The 23,261-nt window shown below is 53.4% G+C and overlaps 1 protein-coding gene across 1 annotated transcript in view; it reads right to left on the bottom strand.

The window, feature by feature from the left end:
* Positions 1-1,673, bottom strand: part of LOC132835293 (disks large homolog 4-like) — a 71,536-nt gene extending 69,863 nt beyond the window's left edge. The window contains exon 1 of the mRNA XM_060854713.1: positions 1,590-1,673. Coding sequence (XP_060710696.1) covers positions 1,590-1,673 — 84 coding nt within the window. The remainder of the gene's footprint in view (positions 1-1,589) is intronic.
* Positions 1,674-23,261: the final 21,588 nt, after the last annotated feature.

Genomic DNA, 23,261 nt, shown 5'->3' with positions numbered 1-23,261 from the left:
TTCCAAAAGTGGCCTAACCAATGCCCTGTACAACTGCAACATGACCTCCCAGCTCCTATACTCAATGCTTTCACTAATAAAGACGAGTATACCAGACACCTGCTTCACTTTCAGGGCGTTAACTGAAATCACCGGAATAACTCAGAGGGCTGACAGTATCTGAACAGAGAGAAACAGTGTTAACCTTCTTCAGAACTGGATCTGAAATGTTAACTCTTTCTCTCTGTCTCTGTCTCTCTCTCCCTCTCTCTCTCCACAGACCCTGCCAGACCTGCTGAGTTATCCCAGCAATTTCTGTTCTTGCTTTATATTATTTACAGGGTATTATACTGCACCTCTGGGCAGCTAGCACGATGACATTATCACCAAAACCTGCCCACCCACCCACCTCTGCTCAGTAATCACTACCACCTTCCCATGAGCAGGTATTCAGTCCTAGCCATACCAAGGACGCACACCATCTGTGAATTCATCAATTTACAAAAATAGTCAGAATCAGAGAACTCTTAAAGGTGGAACAGAAGCTAAAGAGGAACGTGAGGGAGCCCCAGGAATCTCTCCACTGCAGACAGAGCCCACTGAGTTGATTGTGATCCTAGAAAGAGGTCCCAGAGAGACATCCCCCCAGCCTGTAACCGCACATTTCACCCTGGCTCACCGACCCAGCCTGCACATCTCAGGACAGGACAGAGCAATTTAACATGGGCAACACCACACACACACACATACACACACACACACACACACTCACACACAGACACACACACACATACACTCACACACATACACACACACAGACACACACACATACACTCACACACACACACACATACACACACACAGACACACACACATACACTCACACACACACACACAGACACACACACACAGACACACACACACATACACTCACACACACACATACACTCACACACACACACACATACACACACACAGACACACACACATACACTCACACACACACACACACACAGACACACACACACACACACACACATACACTCACACACATACTCACACACACACACACTCACACACAGACACACACACATACACTCACACACACACAGACACACACACTCACACACACACTCACACACCCAGACACACACACACAGACACTCACACACATACACACACACAGACACACACACACATACACTCACTCACACACACACTCACACACACAGACACACACACACACATACACTCACACACATACACTCACACACATACACTCACACACACACACACACACACACACATACACTCACACACACACACACACACTCATGCACATAGACAACCACACTCACGCCCGTAAACACACACACACTCATGAAATCGGGGTCCTTGAAGTGGACAGGGAGGGAGGCTGCGGGAGAACTGAGAGGAGGAAGAGGGGTTGGGTCAGTGGGGGGAGGGGGAGTGGGGGGTAGGGGTAGTGGGGGGTAGGGGTAGTGGGGGGTAGGGGTAGTGGGGGGTAGGGGGAGTGGGGGGAGGGGGAGTGGGGGGATGGAGTGCACACTTTAATCTCGGAGTTTAGGTTGACAGCATCTTACCGGGACAGAGTGACGCTGCCTCTTTGCTTTTCGCACGTTACTGATAAACCTTCGGCCCATCTTTTTCGCGTACCAGACGGAGACAAACATGGTCCCACTCACAGACAGGGAACCGGCCCCTCGGCTGGCTCAGCTTTCAAACTGACCTCCCTCTCCCCATTACCGACCCCAGGGCAGGTCCACGGGAAGCTGCTGCTGCTGCTGCTGCTGCTGGGGCCAGGTGAAGTATTCCCCGCACCACTCGGATTGCCAGGCACAGGTACTGAGGTCAGGCGGACTGGCCAGGCTGCTCCTGCTGGTGCTCAGGATGCTGCCGGGATGGACGCTGCTGCTCCTGACGCTGTCCTTATTGTGTGTGCAGTGTCTGAGCTCCTAAACTGTGCTGTTGCTGCTGCCTGTGTGTTCCTGGTTATGGTGCTGGTGCCTGGGTCCTGCTGCTGTCTGTGCTGTTCCTGTCTCTCTGCTGTCTGTCCTGTTCCTGTCTGTGCTGACGGTACTGTTCCTGTCTCTGCTGTTACTGTCTCTGTGCTGTCTGTACTATTACTGTCTCTGTGCTGTCTGTGCTGTTTCGGCCTCGACCATTCACTGGAAACCCACAAGGCACAGAGCTCATCACTGACACAGTCTGAAACCTCCCACTGCCAACCACAGAATTCACCAGCTCTGCACACCCACCTCCTCCTCACAGACCCCTCCACGCCTCACACACACCCCTCCCCTCCTCACACACTCCCTCCCCTCCCTCACACACCCCCTCTCCCTTCCTCACACATCCCTCCCCTCCATCACACACTCCCTTCCCTCCCTCACACCCCCCCCTCCTCTCTCACACACACCCTCCCCCTTCCTCACAAACCCCCTGCCCCTCCCTCACACACCCTCTCCCCCTTCCTCACTCACCCCTCCCCTCCTCACACACTCCCTCCCCTCCCTCATACACCCCCTCCCTCACACACTTCCTCCCCTCCTCACACATCCTCTCCCCCTCTCTCACACAGCCCCTCCCCTCCTCACACACTCCCTCCCCTCCCTCACATACCCCCTCCCCTCCTCACACACCCCCTCTCCCTTCCTCACACACCCCCTTCCCTGCTCAAACACTCTCCCCTCCCTCACACACTCCCTCCCCTCCCTCACATACCCCCTCCCCTCCTCACACACTCCCTCTCCCTTCCTCACACACCCCCTTCCCTCCTCACACACACTCTCCCCTCCCTCACACACCCTTCCCCTCCCTCACACACTCCCTTCACTCCCTCACATACCCCCTCCCTCACGTACTCCCTCCCCTCCTCACACACCCCTCCCCTCCCTCACACACTCGCTCCCCTCCCTCACAAACCCTCTGCCCCTCCCTCACACACCCCCTCCCCTCCCTCACATACCCCCTGCCCCTCCCTCACACACTCGCTCCCCTCCCTCACACACCCCTCCCCTCCCTCACTCACCCCTCCCCTCCCTCACTCACCCCTCCCCCTTCTCACTCCTGACACAGACCCTCCAAACTCTGTTGCTTTTCGGACCACACACTCGCATGTTCCCCTCTCCCACCCCCTTCTCTGTGACTCTGATAGTCCCAGGTCATATCGTAGTTACTCCCAGAGCCCCCACCAAACAAACCCCTTCACCCAGCTCCATCCTTAACCCCTTCAGCCCTGGATGCAACGTCAGGACCATAAAGCCGTCTTCATCTTCACTAACGCCATAACCTGCAGCATGGTTGGCCTGGTTTCCTTCGATAACTACCTGACACAGTCAGTGAGGGGGGAGAGGGGGGAGAGTGTGGGGATGGCAGGGGGAGAATCCCCAGCAGCTTTCCTGTGTCTGACAGTTCCCAGCGCATCAGCTGACTGACTTCTCCCAGACTTGTTCCACTCCTGTGCAATAATTTCCTCAAAGCAGCTCCACCTGCTCCGTAGCAATGACAGGAGGTGCGGTGGAACCTCTCTCCTCCTCCGCACTATCTGCGGGGATCTGTCATCGCAGAAACTCTCTCGTTCACTCCCTTGGGCTCCCACATCTTCCACTCTCATCTCTGTTTCTCACACCACCGTCCCTCCCTCTCAACGTCACCCCAGCGTTATCCTTCTTTCTGTCGTTCCCATAACCGCATTCCCCATGTCGTCCTCATGTAGCCCTTCAACACTGCGGCACTCCCTCAGCACTGACCCTCCGACAGTGCCCACTCCCTCAGCACTGACCCTCCGACAGTGCCCACTCCCTCAGCACTGACCCTCCGACAGTGCGGCACTCCCTCAGCACTGACCCTCCGACAGTGCCCACTCCCTCAGCACTGACCCTCCGACAGTGCGGCACTCCCTCAGCACTGACCCTCCGACAGTGCGGCACTCCCTCAGCACTGACCCTCCGACAGTGCCCACTCCCTCAGCACTGACCCTCCGACAGTGCGGCACTCCCTCAGCACTGACCCTCCGACAGTGCCCACTCCCTCAGCACTGACCCTCCGACAGTACCCACTCCCTCAGCGCTGACCTTCCGACAGTGCAGCACTCCCTCAGCACTGACCCTCCGACAGTGCCCACTCCCTCAGCACTGACCCTCCGACAGTGCCCACTCCCTCAGCACTGACCCTCCGACAGTGCCCACTCCCTCAGCACTGACCCTCCGACAGTGCGGCACTCCCTCAGCACTGACCCTCCGACAGTGCCCACTCCCTCAGCACTGACCCTCCGACAGTGCCCACTCCCTCAGCACTGACCCCTTCATATCCGAACAGCACCCTATCCCTTTCAGTGTAATCCCATGATGCCTGAAACTTTGACACTGACCAGGCCCATGTTCATCATATGCCATAAACCACCAACCAATAGGGATTCGCACACATCGGGACCAATACTGACCAGCACATGGTGACCTATAGTGACCAGCACACATTGAGACCTATAGTGACCAGCATACACTGTGACCTATAATGACCAGCACATAGTGAGACCTATAGTGACCAGTACACAGACCTATAGTGACCAGCACACAGTGAGATCTATAGTGACCAGCACACACTGAGACCTATAGTGACCAGCACTCACTGAGACCTGTAGTGACCAGCACACAGACCTATAGTGACCAGCACACAGTGTGACCTATAGTGACCAGAACACACTGTGACCTATAGTGACCAGCACACAGTGTGACCTATAGTGACCAGCACTCACTGCGAACTATAGTGACCAGCACTCACTGAGACCTGTAGTGACCAGCACACAGACCTATAGTGACCAGCACACAGTGAGACCTATAGTGACCAGCACACACTGAGACCTATAGTGACCAGCACTCACTGAGACCTGCAGTGACCAGCACACAGACCTATAGTGACCAGCACACAGTGTGACCTATAGTGACCAGAACACACTGTGATCTATAGTGACCAGCACACAGTGTGACCTATAGTGACCAGCACTCACTGCGAACTATAGTGACCAGCACTCACTGAGACCTGTAGTGACCAGCACACAGACCTATAGTGACCAGCACACAGTGAGACCTATAGTGACCAGCACACAGACCTATAGTGACCAGCACACACTGAGACCTATAGTGACCAGCACACAGTGAGACCTATAGTGACCAGCACATGGTGAGACCTATAGTGACCAGAACTCAGTGAGACCTATAGTGACCAGTGCCCATTGAAACCTATAGTGACCAGCACACACTGAGATCTATAGTGACCAGCACACAGTGAGACCTATAGTGACCAGCACATGGTGAGACCTATAGTGACCAGAACTCAGTGAGACCTATAGTGACCAGCGCCCATTGAAACCTATAGTGACCAGCACTCACTGCGAACTATAGTGACCAGCACTCACTGAGACCTGTAGTGACCAGCACACAGACCTATAGTGACCAGCACATGGTGAACAATAGTGACCAGAACACACTGAGGCCTATAGTGACCAGCACACACTCTGATCTATAGTGACCAGCACATGGTGAACAATAGTGACCAGCACACACTGATACCTATAGTGACCAGCACACAGTGAGACCTATAATGACCACACACACTGTGACCTATAATGACCAGCACACAGTGAGACCTATAGTGACCAGCACATGGTGAACAATAGTGATCAGCACACAGAGAACTATAGTGACCGCGCACACTGTGACCAATAGTCACCAGAACACACTGATACCTATAGTGACCAGCACACACTGTGACCAATAGTGACCAGCACACAGACCTATAGTGACCAGCACATGGTGAACAATAGTGACCAGCACACACTGTGACCAATAGTGACCAGCACACAGACCTATAGTGACCAGCACATGGTGAAAAATACTGACCAGCACACAGAGAACTATAGTGACCAGCTCACATTGGAAGCCATAGTGATCAGTACTCACTGAGTGACCGTCAGTAGGACACATGGATAAATAGTGGCCAGTACATGACCAACCTATAGTGAGAGGGCACACCCTGGCTATTTGTTAGCTGCATACATTGAGCAGAGTGCGTGTATTAATCGGGACCAGCACACTAACCAATCATAACCAGCATCCAACCATTAATAGTGACCAGCCCAGAAGGACCTGTAATTGAGAGTATACAGTGTCCAATAATGGTGTGTCTGGATTAGAGTGGGGCTGGAAAAGCACAGCAGGTCAGGCAGCATCCGAGGATCAGGAAAATCAACGTTCCGGCCCTGAGCCCTTCATTAGGAATGAGGCTGGGAACCTTGGGAATGGAGAGATAAATGGGAGAGGGGTGCGGCTAGGGAGAAGGTAGGAAAGAGTGTAATAGGTGAATGGGGGAAGGGATGGAGGTGATAGGTCAGAGAGGAGGGTGGATCAGATCGGTGGGAAGGGCGATAGGCAGGTAGGACAGGTCATGGGGACGGTGCTGAGCTGGAGGGTTGGAACTAGGGTGAGGTGGGGGAAGGGGAAATGAGGAAACTGTTGAAGTCCGCATTGATGCCCTGGGGTTGAAGTGTTCTGAGGCGGAAGATGAGGCGTTCTTCCTCCAGGCGTCTGGTGGTGAGGGAGCGGCGGTGAAGGAGGCCCAGGACCTCCATGTCCTTGGCAGAGTGGGAGAGGGAGTTGAAATGTTGGGCCACGGGGCGGTGTGGTTGATTGGTGCGGATGTCCCGGAGATGTTCCCTAAAGCGCTCTGCTAGGAGGCGTCCAGTCTCCCCAATGTAGAGGAGACCGCATCGGGAGCAACGGATACAATAAATGACATCGGTGGATGTGCAGGTAAAACTTTGATGGATGTGGAAGGCTCCTTTAGGGCCTTGGATGGAGGTGAGGGAGGAGGTGTGGGCACAGGTTTTACAGTTCCTGCGGTGGCAGGGGAAGGTGCCAGGATGGGAGGGTGGGTTGTAGGGGGGCGTGGACCTGACCAGGTAGTCACGGAGGGAACGGTCTTTGCGGAAGGTGGAAAGGGGTGGGGAGGGAGATATATCCCTGGTGGTGGGGTCTTTTTGGAGGTGACAGAAATGTTGGCGGATGATGTGGTTTATGCGAAGGTTGGTGGGGTGGAAGGTGAGCACCAAGGGGGGGTTCTGTCCTTGTTATGGTGGGAGGGATGGGGTCTGAGGGGAGAGGGGTGGGATGGAGGTGTAGAGGGATTGGATATCCACGGCGAAGATGAGGCGTTGGGGGCCAGGGAATCGGAATTCTTGGAGGAGGTGGAGGGTGTGGGTGGTGTCTCGAATGTCTGTGGGGAGTTCCTGAACTAGGGAGGGATAGGACAGTGTCGAGGAAGGTGGAGGTGGGTTCGATGAGGCAGGAGTAGGCCGAGACAATGGGTTGGCCAGGGTGGTCAGGCTGTGGGTCTTGGGAAGGAGGTAGAACCGGGCGGTGCGGGGTTCCTGGGTGATAAGATTGGAAGGTGAGGGTGGGAGATCTCCTGAGGTGATGAGGTTGAGTCCTTATGGGGGACAATGGTTTGGTGATGAGGGGGTGAGGTCCAGGTGGACAGGGCGGGAGGGGGCAGGGAGTTCGGGTTGCTCCCCGGCTTCAGCGGTGTAGAGGTCAGTGCGACTACAACCATGACCCTCCCTGTCTGTAGGACTGAGGGTGAGGGTGGGGTCGGAGCAGAAAGATTGGAGGGCAGCGCGTTGTGAGGGTGGGAGGTTGGACAGTCCTCTACTACTGACCCACACACAGAGACCGATACTGACCAACACACTGGGACTGACACTGACCCTCACACAGAGACCGATACTGACCCTCACACTGGGACTGACACTGACCCTCACACAGAGACTGACACTGACCCTCACACTGGGACTGACACTGACCCTCACACAGAGACTGACACTGAACCTCACACAGAGACTGACACTGACCCACACACAGAGAGTGATACTGACCCTCACACAGTGACTGACACTGACCCACACACAGAGACTGACACTGACCCACACACAGAGACTGATACTGACCCTCACACAGAGGCTGACACTGAGCCTCACACAGAGGCTGACAATGACCCTCAAACAGAGGCCGACACTGACCCTCACACAGAGGCTGACAATGACCCACACACAGAGACTGATACTGACCCACACACAGAGACTGACACTGACCCTCACACAGTGACTGACACTGACCCTCACACAGAGACTGACACTGACCCTCACACAGTAACTGACACTGACCCTCACACAGAGACTGACACTGACCCACACACAGAGACAGACACTGACCCTCACACAGAGACTGACACTGATCCTCACACAGTGACTGACACTGACCCTCACACAGAGACTGACACGGACCCTCACACAGAGACTGACACTGACCCTCACACAGATACTGATACTGACCCTCACAAAGAGACAGACACTGACACTCACACAGAGACTGATACTGACCCTCACACAGAGACTGACACTGATCCACGCACCGAGACTGATACTGACCCTCACACAGAGACTGACACTGACACACACACATAGAGACTGACACTGACCCTCACACAAAGACTGACACTGACCCACACACAGAGACTGATACTGAACCACACACAAAGACTGACAATGACCCTCACACAAAGACTGACACTGACCCACACACAGAGACTGATACTGAACCACACACAGAGACTGACAATGACCCTCACACAAAGACTGACACTGACCCACACACAGAGACTGATACTGACCCACACACTGAGACTGACACTGACCCTCACAAAGAGACTGACACTGACCCTCACACAGAGACTGACACTGACTCTCACACAGAGACTGACACTGACCCTCACACAGAGACTGACACTGACCCTCACACAGAGACCGATACTGACCCTCACACAGAGACTGACACTGACCCACACATAGAGACAGACACTGACCCTCACACAGAGACCGATACTGACCCTCACACAGAGTCTGACACTGACCCTCACACAGAGACTGACACTGACCCTCACACAGAGGCTGACAATGACCCACACACAGAGACTGATACTGACCCTCACACAGAGACTGATAGTGACCCTCACACAGAGACTGACAATGACCCTCACACAGAGATTGACACTGACCCTCACACAGACACTGACACTGACCCTCACAAAGAGACTGACACTGACCCTCACACAGAGACAGACACTGACCCACACACAGAGACTAATACTGACCCTCACACAGAGTCTTATACTGACCCACACACAGAGACTGACACTGACCCTCACACAGAGACTGACACTGACCCACACACAGAGACAGACACTGACCCTCACACAGAGACTGACACTGACCCACACACAGAGACTGATACTGACCCTCACACAGAGACTGACACTGACCCTCACACAGAGACTGATGCTGACCATCACACAGGGACTGATACTGACCCACACACAGAGACTGACATTGACCCACACACAGAGACTGACACTGACCCTCACACAGAGACTGATACTGACCCTCACACAGAGGCTGACAATGACCCACACACAGAGACTGATACTGACCCTCACACAGAGATTGACACTGACCCTCACAAAGAGACTGACACTGACCCTCACACAGAGACTGACAATGACCCACACACAGAGTCTGACACGGAACCTCACACTGGGACTGGGTCTGACCCTCACGCAGAGACTGTCACTGACCCTCACACAGAGACTAACACTGGCCCTCACACAGAGACTGATACTGACCCACACATAGAGACTGACACTGACACACACACAGAGACCGATACAGACCCTCACGCAGCGACTGACACTGACCCTCACACAGAGACTGATACTGACCCACACACAGAGACTGACACTGACCCACACACAGAGACTGACACTGACCCTCACACAGAGAGAGACACTGACCCTCACACAGATACTGATACTGACCCTCACACAGAGACAGACACTGACCCTCACACAGAGACTGATACTGACCCTCACACAGAGAATGACACGGACCCACGCACCGAGACAGATTCAGACCCTCACGCAGAGACAGATACTGACCCACACACTGGGACTGACACTGACCCACACACAGAGACTGACACTGACCCTCACACACAGACTGATATTGACCCACACACAGAGACTGATTCAGACCCTCACACAGAGACTGACACTGACCCTCACACAGAGACTGACACTGACTCTCACACAGAGACTGACACTGACCCTCACACAGAGACAGATACTGACCCACACACAGAGACTGACACTGACTCTCACACAGAGACTGACACTGATCCACACACAGAGACAGACACTGACCCACACACAGAGACTGACACTGACCCTCACACAGAGACTGATACTGACCCACACACAGAGACAGACACTGACCCACATACAGAGACTGACACTGACCCTCACACAGAGACTGATACTGACCCTCACACAGAGACTGACACTGACCCACACACAGAGTCTGACACTGACCCTCACACTGAGACTGACACTGACCCTCACGCAGAGACTGACACTGACCCTCACACAGAGACTGATACTGACCCACACACAGAGACAGACACTGACCCACACACAGAGACTGATACTGAACCTCACAAAAGGGACTGACACTGACCCCCACACAGAGACTGACACTGACCCACACACAGAGACTGACACTGACCCTCACACAGAGACTGATACTGACCCTCACACAGAGACCGACACTGACCCACACACAGAGACTGATACTGACCCACACACAGAGACGGACACTGACCCTCACACAGATACTGACACTGACCCTCACACAGAGACTGATACTGACCCTCACACAGAGGCTGACACTGACCCTCACACAGAGGCTGACAATGACCCTCAAACAGAGGCTGACACTGACCCTCACACAGAGGCTGACAATGACCTTCACACAGTGACTGACACTGACCCTCACACAGAGGCTGACAATGACCTCACACAGAGATTGACACTGACCATCACAGTGAGACTGACACTGACCCTCACACAGAGACTGACACTGACTGACACACAGAGTCTGACACTGAACCTCACACAGAGACAGACACTGACCCACACACAGAAACTGACACTGACCCTCACACAGAGACTGACACTGACCCTCACACAGTAAATGACACTGACCCTCACACAGAGACTGACACTGACCCACACACAGAGACAGACACTGACCCTCACACAGAGACTGACACTGATCCTCACACAGTGACTGACACTGACCCTCACACAGAGACTGACACGGACCCTCACACAGAGACTGACACTGACCCACACACAGAGACTGATACTGACTCACACACAAAGACTGACACTGACCCTCACACAAAGACTGACACTGACCCACACACAGAGACTGATACTGACCCACACACTGGGACTGACACTGACCCTCACAAAGAGACTGACACTGATCCACACACAGAGACTGATACAGACCCTCACACAGAGACTGACACTGACCCACACACATAGAGACTGACACTGACCCTCACACAAAGACTGACACTGACCCACACACAGAGACTGATACTGAACCACACACAGAGACTGACACTGACCCTCACACAAAGACTGACACTGACCCACACACAGAGACCGATACTGACCCACACACTGAGACTGACACTGACCCTCACAAAGAGACTGACACTGACCCTCACACAGAGACTGACACTGACTCTCACACAGAGACTGACACTGACCCACACACAGAGACTGACACTTACCCTCACACAGAGACCGATACTGACCCTCACACAGAGACTGACACTGACCCACACACAGAGACAGACACTGACCCACACACAGAGACCGACACTGACCCTCACACAGAGTCTGACACTGACCTCACACAGAGACTGACACTGCCCCTCACACAGAGACTGACAATGACCCACACACAGAGACTGACACTGACTCTCACACAGAGACCGATAGTGACCCTCACACAGAGACTGACAATGACCCACACACAGAGATTGACACTGACCCTCACACAGACACTGACACTGACCCTCACAAAGAGACTGACACTGACCCTCACACAGAGACAGACACTGACCCTCACACAGTGACTGATACTGACCCTCACACAGAGTCTGACACTGACCCACTCACAGAGACTGACACTGACCCTCACACAGAGACTGACACTGACCCACACACAGAGACAGACACTGACCCTCACACAGAGTCTGACACTGACCCTCTCACAGAGACTGACACTGACCCTCACACAGAGACTGACACTGACCCACACACAGAGACAGACACTGACCCTCACACAGAGACTGATACTGACCCTCACACAGAGGCTGACAATGACCCACACACAGAGACTGACACTGACCCTCACACAGAGATTGACACTGACCCTCACAAAGAGACTGACACTGACACACACACAGAGACTGACACTGACTCTCACACAGAGACTGACACTGACCCTCACACAGAGATTGACACTGACCCTCACACAGAGACTGACAATGACCCACACACAGAGACTGACACGGACCCTCACACTGAGACTGACACTGACCCTCACGCAGAGACTGACACTGACCCTCACACAGAGACTGACACTGGCCCTCACACAGAGACTGATACTGACCCTCACATAGAGACTGACACTGACACACACACAGAGACTGATACTGTCCCTCACACAGAGACTGACACTGACCCTCACACAGAGACTGATACTGACCCACACACAGAGACTGACACTGACCCACACACAGAGACTGACACTGACCCTCACACAGATACTGATACTGACCCTCACACAGAGACAAACACTGACCCTCACACAGAGACTGATACTGACCTCACACAGAGACTGACACTGACCCACACACAGAGACTGATTCAGACCCTCACGCAGAGACTGACACTGACCCACACACTGAGACTGACACTGACCCACACACAGAGACTGACACTGACCCTCACACAGAGACTGATATTGACCCTCACACAGAGACTGATACAGACCCTCACACAGAGACTGACACTGACCCTCACACAGAGACTGACACTGACTCTCACACAGAGACTGACACTGACCCTCACACAGAGACAGATACTGACCCACACACAAAGACTGACACTGATTCTCACACAGAGACTGACACAGACCCACACACAGAGACAGACACTGACCCACACACAGAGACTGACACTGACCCTCACACAGAGACAGATACTGACCCACACACAGAGACAGACACTGACCCACACACAGAGACTGACACTGACCCACACACAGAGTCTGACACTGAACCTCACACTGGGACTGAGACTGACCCTCACGCAGAGACTGTCACTGACCCTCACACAGAGACTGATACTGACCCACACACAGAGTCTGACACTGACCCACACACAGAGACTGATACTGACCCTCACAAAAGGGACTGACACTGACCCCCCACACAGAGACTGACACTGACCCACACACAGAGACTGATACTGACCCACACACAGAGACTGACACTGACCCTCACACAGAGACCGACACTGACCCTCACACAGAGACTGACACTGACCCACACACAGAGTCTGACACTGAACCTCACACTGGGACTGACACTGACCCTCACGCAGAGACTGACACTGACCCTCACACAGAGACTGATACTGACCCACACACAGAGACAGACACTGACCCACACACAGAGACTGATACTGACCCTCACACAGATACTGACACTGACCCTCACACAGAGACTGATACTGACCCTCACACAGAGGCTGACACTGACCCTCACACAGAGACTGACAATGACCCTCACACAGAGACTGATACTGACCCTCACACAGAGACCGACACTGACCCACACACAGAGACTGACACTGACCCACACACAGAGACAGACACTGACCCTCACACAGATACTGACACTGACCCTCACACAGAGACTGATACTGACCCTCACACAGAGGCTGACACTGACCCTCACACAGAGGCTGACAATGACCCTCAAACAGAGGCTGACACTGACCCTCACACAGAGGCTGACAATGACCCTCACACAGTGACTGACACTGACCCTCACACAGAGGCTGACAATGACCTTCACACAGAGATTTACACTGACCATCACAGTGAGACTGACACTGACCCTCACACAGAGACTGACACTGACCCTCACACAGAGACTGATATTGACCCACACACAGAGACTGACACAGACCCTCACACAGAGACTGACACTGACCCTCACACAGAGACTGACACTGACTCTCACACAGAGACTGACACTGACCCACACACAGAGACAGATACTGACCCTCACACAAAGACTGACACTGATTCTCACACAGAGACTGACACTGACCCTCACACAGAGACAGACACTGACCCTCACACAGAGACTGACACTGACCCTCACACAGAGACTGATACTGACCCACACACAGAGACTGACACTGACCCTCACACAGAGACCGACACTGACCCTCACACAGAGACTGACACTGACCCACACACAGAGTCTGACACTGAACCTCACACTGAGACTGACACTGACCCTCACGCAGAGACTGACACTGACCCTCACACAGAGACTGATACTGACCCACACACAGAGTCTGACACTGACCCACACACAGAGACTGATACTGACCCTCACACAGGGACTGACACTGACCCCCCACACAGAGACTGACACTGACCCACACACAGAGACAGACACTGACCCACACACAGTGACTGATACTGACCCTCACACAGAGACTGATACTGACCCACACACAGAGACTGACACTGACCCTCACACAGAGACCGACACTGACCCTCACACAGAGACTGACACTGACCCACACACAGAGTCTGACACTGACCCTCACACTGGGACTGACACTGATCCTCACACAGAGACTGACACTGACACTCACACAGAGACCGACACTGACCCACACACAGAGACTGACACTGACCCTCACACAGAGACTGATACTGACCCTCACACAGAGGCTGACACTGACCCTCACACAGAGACTGACACTGACCCTCACACAGAGGCTGACACTGACCCTCACACAGAGGCTGACACTGACCTCACACAGAGACTGACACTGACCATCACACAGAGACTGACACTGACCCTCACACAGAGACTGACACTGACCGACACACAGAGTCTGACACTGAACCTCACACTGAGACTGACACTGACCTCACACAGAAACTGACACTGACCCACACACAGAGACTGACACTGGCCCTCACACAGAGACTGACACTGACCCACACACAGAGAATGACACTGACCCTCACACAGAGACTGACACTGACCCTCACACAGAGGCTGACACTGACCGACACACAGAGTCTGACACTGACCCTCACACTGAGACTGACACTGACCTCACACAGAAACTGACACTGACCCACACACAGAGACTGACACTGGCCCTCACACAGAGACTGACACTGACCCACACACAGAGAATGACACTGACCCTCACACAGAGACTGACACTGACCCTCACACAGAGGCTGACAATGACCCACACACAGAGACTGATACTGACCCACACACAGAGACTGACAATGACCCTCACACAGAGACCGACACTGACCCTCACACAGAGGCTGACAATGACCCTCACACAGTGACTGACACTGACCCTCACACAGAGGCTGACACTGACCTCACACAGAGATTGACACTGACCATCACAGTGAGACTGACACTGACCCTCACACAGAGACTGACACTGACCTCACACAGAGACTGACACTGAACCTCACACAGAGACAGACACTGACCCACACACAGAAACTGACACTGACCCTCACACAGAGACTGACACTGACCCTCACACAGAGAATGACACTGACCCTCACACAGAGACTGACACTGACCCACACACAGAGACAGACACTGACCCTCACACAGAGACTGACACTGATCCTCACACAGAGACTGACACTGACCCTCACACAGAGACTGACACGGACCCTCACACAGAGACTGACACTGACCCACACACAGAGACTGATACTGAATCACACACAAAGACTGACACTGACCCTCACACAAAGACTGACACTGACCCACACACAGAGACTGATACTGACCAACACACTGAGACTGACACTGACCCTCACAAAGAGACTGACACTGATCCACGCACAGAGACTGATACAGACCCTCACACAGAGACTGACACTGACACACACACAGAGACTGACACTGACCCTCACACAAAGACTGACACTGACCCACACACAGAGACTGATACTGAACCACACACAGAGACTGACACTGACCCTCACACAAAGACTGACACTGACCCACACACAGAGACCGATACTGACCCACACACTGGGACTGACACTGACCCTCACAAAGAGACTGACACTGACCCTCACACAGAGACTAACACTGACTCTCACACAGAGACTGACACTGACCCTCACACAGAGACTGACACTTACCCTCACACAGAGACCGATACTGACCCTCACACAGAGACTGACACTGACCCACACACAGAGACAGACACTGACCCTCACACAGAGACCGATACTGACCCTCACACAGAGTCTGACACTGACCCTCACACAGAGACTGACACTGCCCCTCACACAGAGACTGACAATGACCCACACACAGAGACTGATACTGACTCTCACACAGAGACTGATAGTGACCCTCACACAGAGACTGACAATGACCCTCACACAGAGATTGACACTGACCCTCACACAGACACTGACACTGACCCTCACAAAGAGACTGACACTGACCCTCACACAGAGACAGACACTGACCCACACAGTGACTAATACTGACCCTCACACAGAGTCTGACACTGACCCACTCACAGAGACTGACACTGACCCTCACACAGAGACTGACACTGACCCACACACAGAGACAGACACTGACCCTCACACAGAGTCTAACACTGACCCCCTCACAGAGACTGACACTGACCCTCACACAGAGACTGACACTGACCCACACACAGAGACAGACACTGACCCTCACACAGAGACTGATACTGACCCTCACACAGAGGCTGACAATGACCCACACACAGAGACTGACACTGACCCTCACACAGAGATTGACACTGACCCTCACAAAGAGACTGACACTGACACACACACAGAGACTGACACTGACTCACACACAGAGACTGACACTGACCCTCACACAGAGATTGACACTGACCCTCACACAGAGACTGACAATGACCCACACACAGAGTCTGACACGGAACCTCACACTGGGACTGACACTGACCCTCACGCAGAGACTGTCACTGACCCTCACACAGAGACTAACACTGGCCCTCACACAGAGACTGATACTGACCCACACATAGAGACTGACACTGACACACACACAGAGACCGATACAGTCCCTCACGCAGCGACTGACACTGACCCTCACACAGAGACTGATACTGACCCACACACAGAGACTGACACTGACCCACACACAGAGACTGACACTGACCCTCACACAGATACTGATACTGACCCTCACACAGAGACAAACACTGACCCTCACACAGAGACTGATACTGACCCTCACACAGAGACTGACACTGACCCACACACAGAGACTGATTCAGACCCTCACGCAGAGACTGATACTGATCCACACACTGGGACTGACACTGACCCACACACAGAGACTGACACTGACCCTCACACACAGACTGATATTGACCCACACACAGAGACTGATACAGACCCTCACACAGAGACTGACACTGACCCTCACACAGAGACTAACACTGGCTCTCACACAGAGACTGACACTGACCCTCACACAGAGACAGATACTGACCCACACACAAAGACTGACACTGATTCTCACACAGAGACTGACACAGACCCACACACAGAGACAGACACTGACCCACACACAGAGACTGACACTGACCCTCACACAGAGACAGATACTGACCCACACACAGAGACAGACACTGACCCACACACAGAGACTGACACTGACCCACACACAGAGTCTGACACTGAACCTCACACTGGGACTGAGACTGACCCTCACGCAGAGACTGACACTGACCCTCACACAGAGACTGATACTGACCCACACACAGAGTCTGACACTGACCCACACACAGAGACTGATACTGACCCTCACAAAAGGGACTGACACTGACCCCCCACACAGAGACTGACACTGACCCACACACAGAGACTGATACTGACCCACACACAGAGACTGACACTGACCCTCACACAGAGACCGACACTGACCCTCACACAGAGACTGACACTGACCCACACACAGAGTCTGACACTGAACCTCACACTGGGACTGACACTGACCCTCACGCAGAGACTGACACTGACCCTCACACAGAGACTGATACTGACCCACACACAGAGACAGACACTGACCCACACACAGAGACTGATACTGAACCTCACACAGATACTGACACTGACCCTCACACAGAGACTGATACTGACCCTCACACAGAGGCTGACACTGACCCTCACACAGAGACTGACAATGACCCTCACACAGAGACTGATACTGACCCTCACACAGAGACCGACACTGACCCACACACAGAGACTGACACTGACCCACACACAGAGACAGACACTGACCCTCACACAGATACTGACACTGACCCTCACACAGAGACTGATACTGACCCTCACACAGAGGCTGACACTGACCCTCACACAGAGGCTGACAATGACCCTCACACAGAGGCTGACACTGACCCTCACACAGAGGCTGACAATGACCTTCACACAGTGACTGACACTGACCCTCACACAGAGGCTGACAATGACCCTCACACAGAGATTTACACTGACCATCACAGAGAGACTGACACTGACCCTCACACAGAGACTGACACTGACCCTCACACACAGACTGATACTGAGCCACACACAGAGACTGATTCAGACCCTCACACAGAGACTGACACTGACCCTCACACAGAGACTAACACTGGCTCTCACACAGAGACTGACACTGACCCTCACACAGAGACAGATACTGACCCACACACAAAGACTGACACTGATTCTCACACAGAGACTGACACTGACCCACACACAGAGACAGACACTGACCCACACACAGAGACTGACACTGACCCTCACACAGAGACTGATACTGACCCACACACAGAGACTGACACTGACCCTCACACAGAGACCGACACTGACCCTCACACAGAGACTGACACTGACCCACACACAGAGTCTGACACTGAACCTCACACTGGGACTGACACTGACCCTCACGCAGAGACTGTCACTGACCCTCACACAGAGACTGATACTGACCCACACACAGAGTCTGACACTGACCCACACACAGAGACTGATACTGACCCTCACAAAAGGGACTGACACTGACCCCCCACACAGAGACTGACACTGACCCACACACAGAGACAGACACTGACCCACACACAGTGACTAATACTGACCCTCACACAGAGACTGATACTGACCCACACACAGAGACTGACACTGACCCTCACACAGAGACCGACACTGACCCTCACACAGAGACTGACACTGACCCACACACAGAGTCTGACACTGAACCTCACACTGGGACTGACACTGATCCTCACGCAGAGACTGACACTGACACTCACACAGAGACCGACACTGACCCACACACAGAGACTGACACTGACCCTCACACAGAGACTGATACTGACCCTCACACAGAGGCTGACACTGACCCTCACACAGAGACTGACACTGACCCACAAACAGAGACTGACACTGACCCTCACACAGAGGCTGACAATGACCCTCACACAGAGATTGACACTGACCCACACACAGAGACTGACACTGACCCTCACACAGAGACTGACACTGACCCACACACAGAGACTGACACTGACCTCACACAGAGACTGACACTGACCCACACACAGAAACTGACACTGACCCACACACAGAGACTGACACTGGCCCTCACACAGAGACTGACACTGACCCACACACAGAGAATGACACTGACCCTCACACAGAGACTGACACTGACCCTCACACAGAGGCTGACACTGACCCTCACACAGAGTCTGACACTGACCCTCACACAGGGACTGACACTGACCCTCACACAGAAACTGACACTGACCCACACACAGAGTCTGACACTGACCCTCACACAGAGACTGACACTGACCCTCACACAGAGGCTGACAATGACCCACACACAGAGACTGATACTGACCCACACACAGAGACTGACACTGACCCTCACACAGAGACCGACACTGACCCTCACACAGAGGCTGACAATGACCCTCACACAGTGACTGACACTGACCCTCACACATAGACTGACACTGACCCTCACACAGAGATTGACACTGACCCTCACAGTGAGACTGACACTGACCCTCACACAGAGACTGATATTGACCCACACACAGAGACTGATACAGACCCTCACACAGAGACAGACACTGACCCACACACAGAGACTGATACTGACCCTCACACAGAGACTGACACTGACCCACACACAGAGACTGACACTGACACTCACACAGAGACTGATACTGACCCTCACACAGAGACCGACACTGACCCACACACAGAGACTGACACTGACCCACACACAGAGACTGACACTGACCCTCACACAGAGACTGATACTGACCATCACACAGAGACTGACACTGACCCTCACACAGAGACTGACACTGACCCTCACACAGAGACTGACACTGACCCTCACACAGAGGCTGACAATGACCCTCACACAGTGACTGACACTGACCCTCACACAGAGGCTGACAATGACCCTCACACAGAGATTGACACTGACCATCACACAGAGACTGACACTGAACCTCACACTGGGACTGACACTGACCTACACACAGAGACTGACACTGACTCTCACACAGAGACTGATACTGACCCACACACAGAGACTGACACTGACCCTCACACAGAGTCTGACACTGACCCTCACACAGAGTCTGACACTGACCCTCACACAGAGACTGACACTGACCCACACACAGAGAATGACACTGACCCACACACAGAGACTGACACTGACCCTCACACAGAGGCTGACACTGACCCTCACACAGAGACTGACACTGACCCCCACACAGAGACTGACACTGACACACACACAATGACTGACACTGACCCGCACACAGTGGCTGACAATGACCCACACACAGAGACTGATACTGACCCTCACACAGAGACTGACACTGACCCTCACACAGAGACTAACACTGGATCTCACACAGAGACTGACACTGACCCTCACACAGAGACAGATACTGACCCACACACAAAGACTGACACTGATTCTCACACAGAGACTGACACTGACCCACACACAGAGACTGACACTGACCCTCACACAGAGACTGATACTGACCCACACACAGAGACTGACACTGACCCTCACACAGAGACCGACACTGACCCTCACACAGAGACTGACACTGACCCACACACAGAGTCTGACACTGAACCTCACACTGGGACTGACACTGACCCTCACGCAGAGACTGTCACTGACCCTCACACAGAGACTGATACTGACCCACACACAGAGTCTGACACTGACCCACACACAGAGACTGATACTGACCCTCACAAAGAGACTGACACTGACCCCCACACAGAGACTGACACTGACCCACACACAGAGACAGACACTGACCCACACACAGAGACTAATACTGACCCTCACACAGAGACTGATACTGACCCACACACAGAGACTGACACTGACCCTCACACAGAGACCGACACTGACCCTCACACAGAGACTGACACTGACCCACACACAGAGTCTGACACTGACCCTCACACAGGGACTGACACTGATCCTCACACAGAGACTGACACTGACACTCACACAGAGACTGATACTGACCCACACACAGAGACTGACTCTGACCCACACACAGAGACTGACACTGACCCTCACACAGAGACTGATACTGGCCCTCACACAGAGACTGACACAGACCCACACACAGAGACTGACACTGACCCTCACACAGAGACAGACACTGACCCCCACACAGAGACTGACACTGACCCACACACAGAGACTGACACTGACCCTCACACAGAGACTGATTCTGACCCTCACACAGAGACCGACACTGACCCACACACAGAGACTGACACTGACCCTCACACAGAGACTGATACTGACCCTCACACAGAGGCTGACACTGACCCTCACACAGAGGCTGACACTGACCCTCAAACAGAGACTGACACTGACCCTCACACAGAGGCTGACAATGACCCTCACACAGAGATTGACACTGACCATCACACAGAGACTGACACTGACCCTCACACAGAGACTGACACTGACCACACACAGAGTCTGACACTGACCCTCACACTGAGACTGACACTGACCCACACACAGAAACTGACACTGACCCACACACAGAGTCTGACACTGACCCTCACACAGAGACTGACACTGACCCACACACAGAGAATGACACTGACCCTCACACAGAGACTGACACTGACCCTCACACAGAGGCTGACACTGACCCACACACAGAGTCTGACACTGACCTCACACAGAGACTGACACTGACCTCACACAGAGACTGACACTGACCCACACACAGAGTCTGACACTGGCCCTCACACAGAGACTGACACTGACCCACACACAGAGAATGACACTGACCCTCACACAGAGACTGACACTGACCCTCACACAGAGGCTGACAATGACCCACACACAGAGACTGATACTGACCCACACACAGAGACTGACAATGACCCTCACACAGAGACCGACACTGACCCACACACAGAGACTGACACTGACCTTCACACAGAGACCGATACTGACCCTCACACAGAGACCGACACTGACCCTCACACAGAGACCGATACTGACCCTCACACAGAGACGGATACTGACCCTCACACAGAGACGGACACTGACCCTCACACAGAGGCTGACAATGACCTTCACACAGTGACTGACACTGACCCTCACACAGAGGCTGACACTGACCTTCACACAGAGACTGACACTGACCATCACACAGAGACTGACACTGACCCTCACACACAGACTGATATTGACCCACACACAGAGACTGATTCAGACCCTCACACAGAGACAGACTCTGACCCACACACAGAGACTGATACTGACCCTCACACAGAGACTGACACTGACCCACACACAGAGACTGACACTGACACTCACACAGAGACTGATACT

Source organism: Hemiscyllium ocellatum, chromosome 44 (genome assembly GCF_020745735.1).
Source record: "Hemiscyllium ocellatum isolate sHemOce1 chromosome 44, sHemOce1.pat.X.cur, whole genome shotgun sequence".
NCBI classification, from domain to species: domain Eukaryota; kingdom Metazoa; phylum Chordata; class Chondrichthyes; order Orectolobiformes; family Hemiscylliidae; genus Hemiscyllium; species Hemiscyllium ocellatum.
Note: the sequence above shows the minus strand (reverse complement) of the source record. Positions and strands in the feature narration are given on the sequence as shown.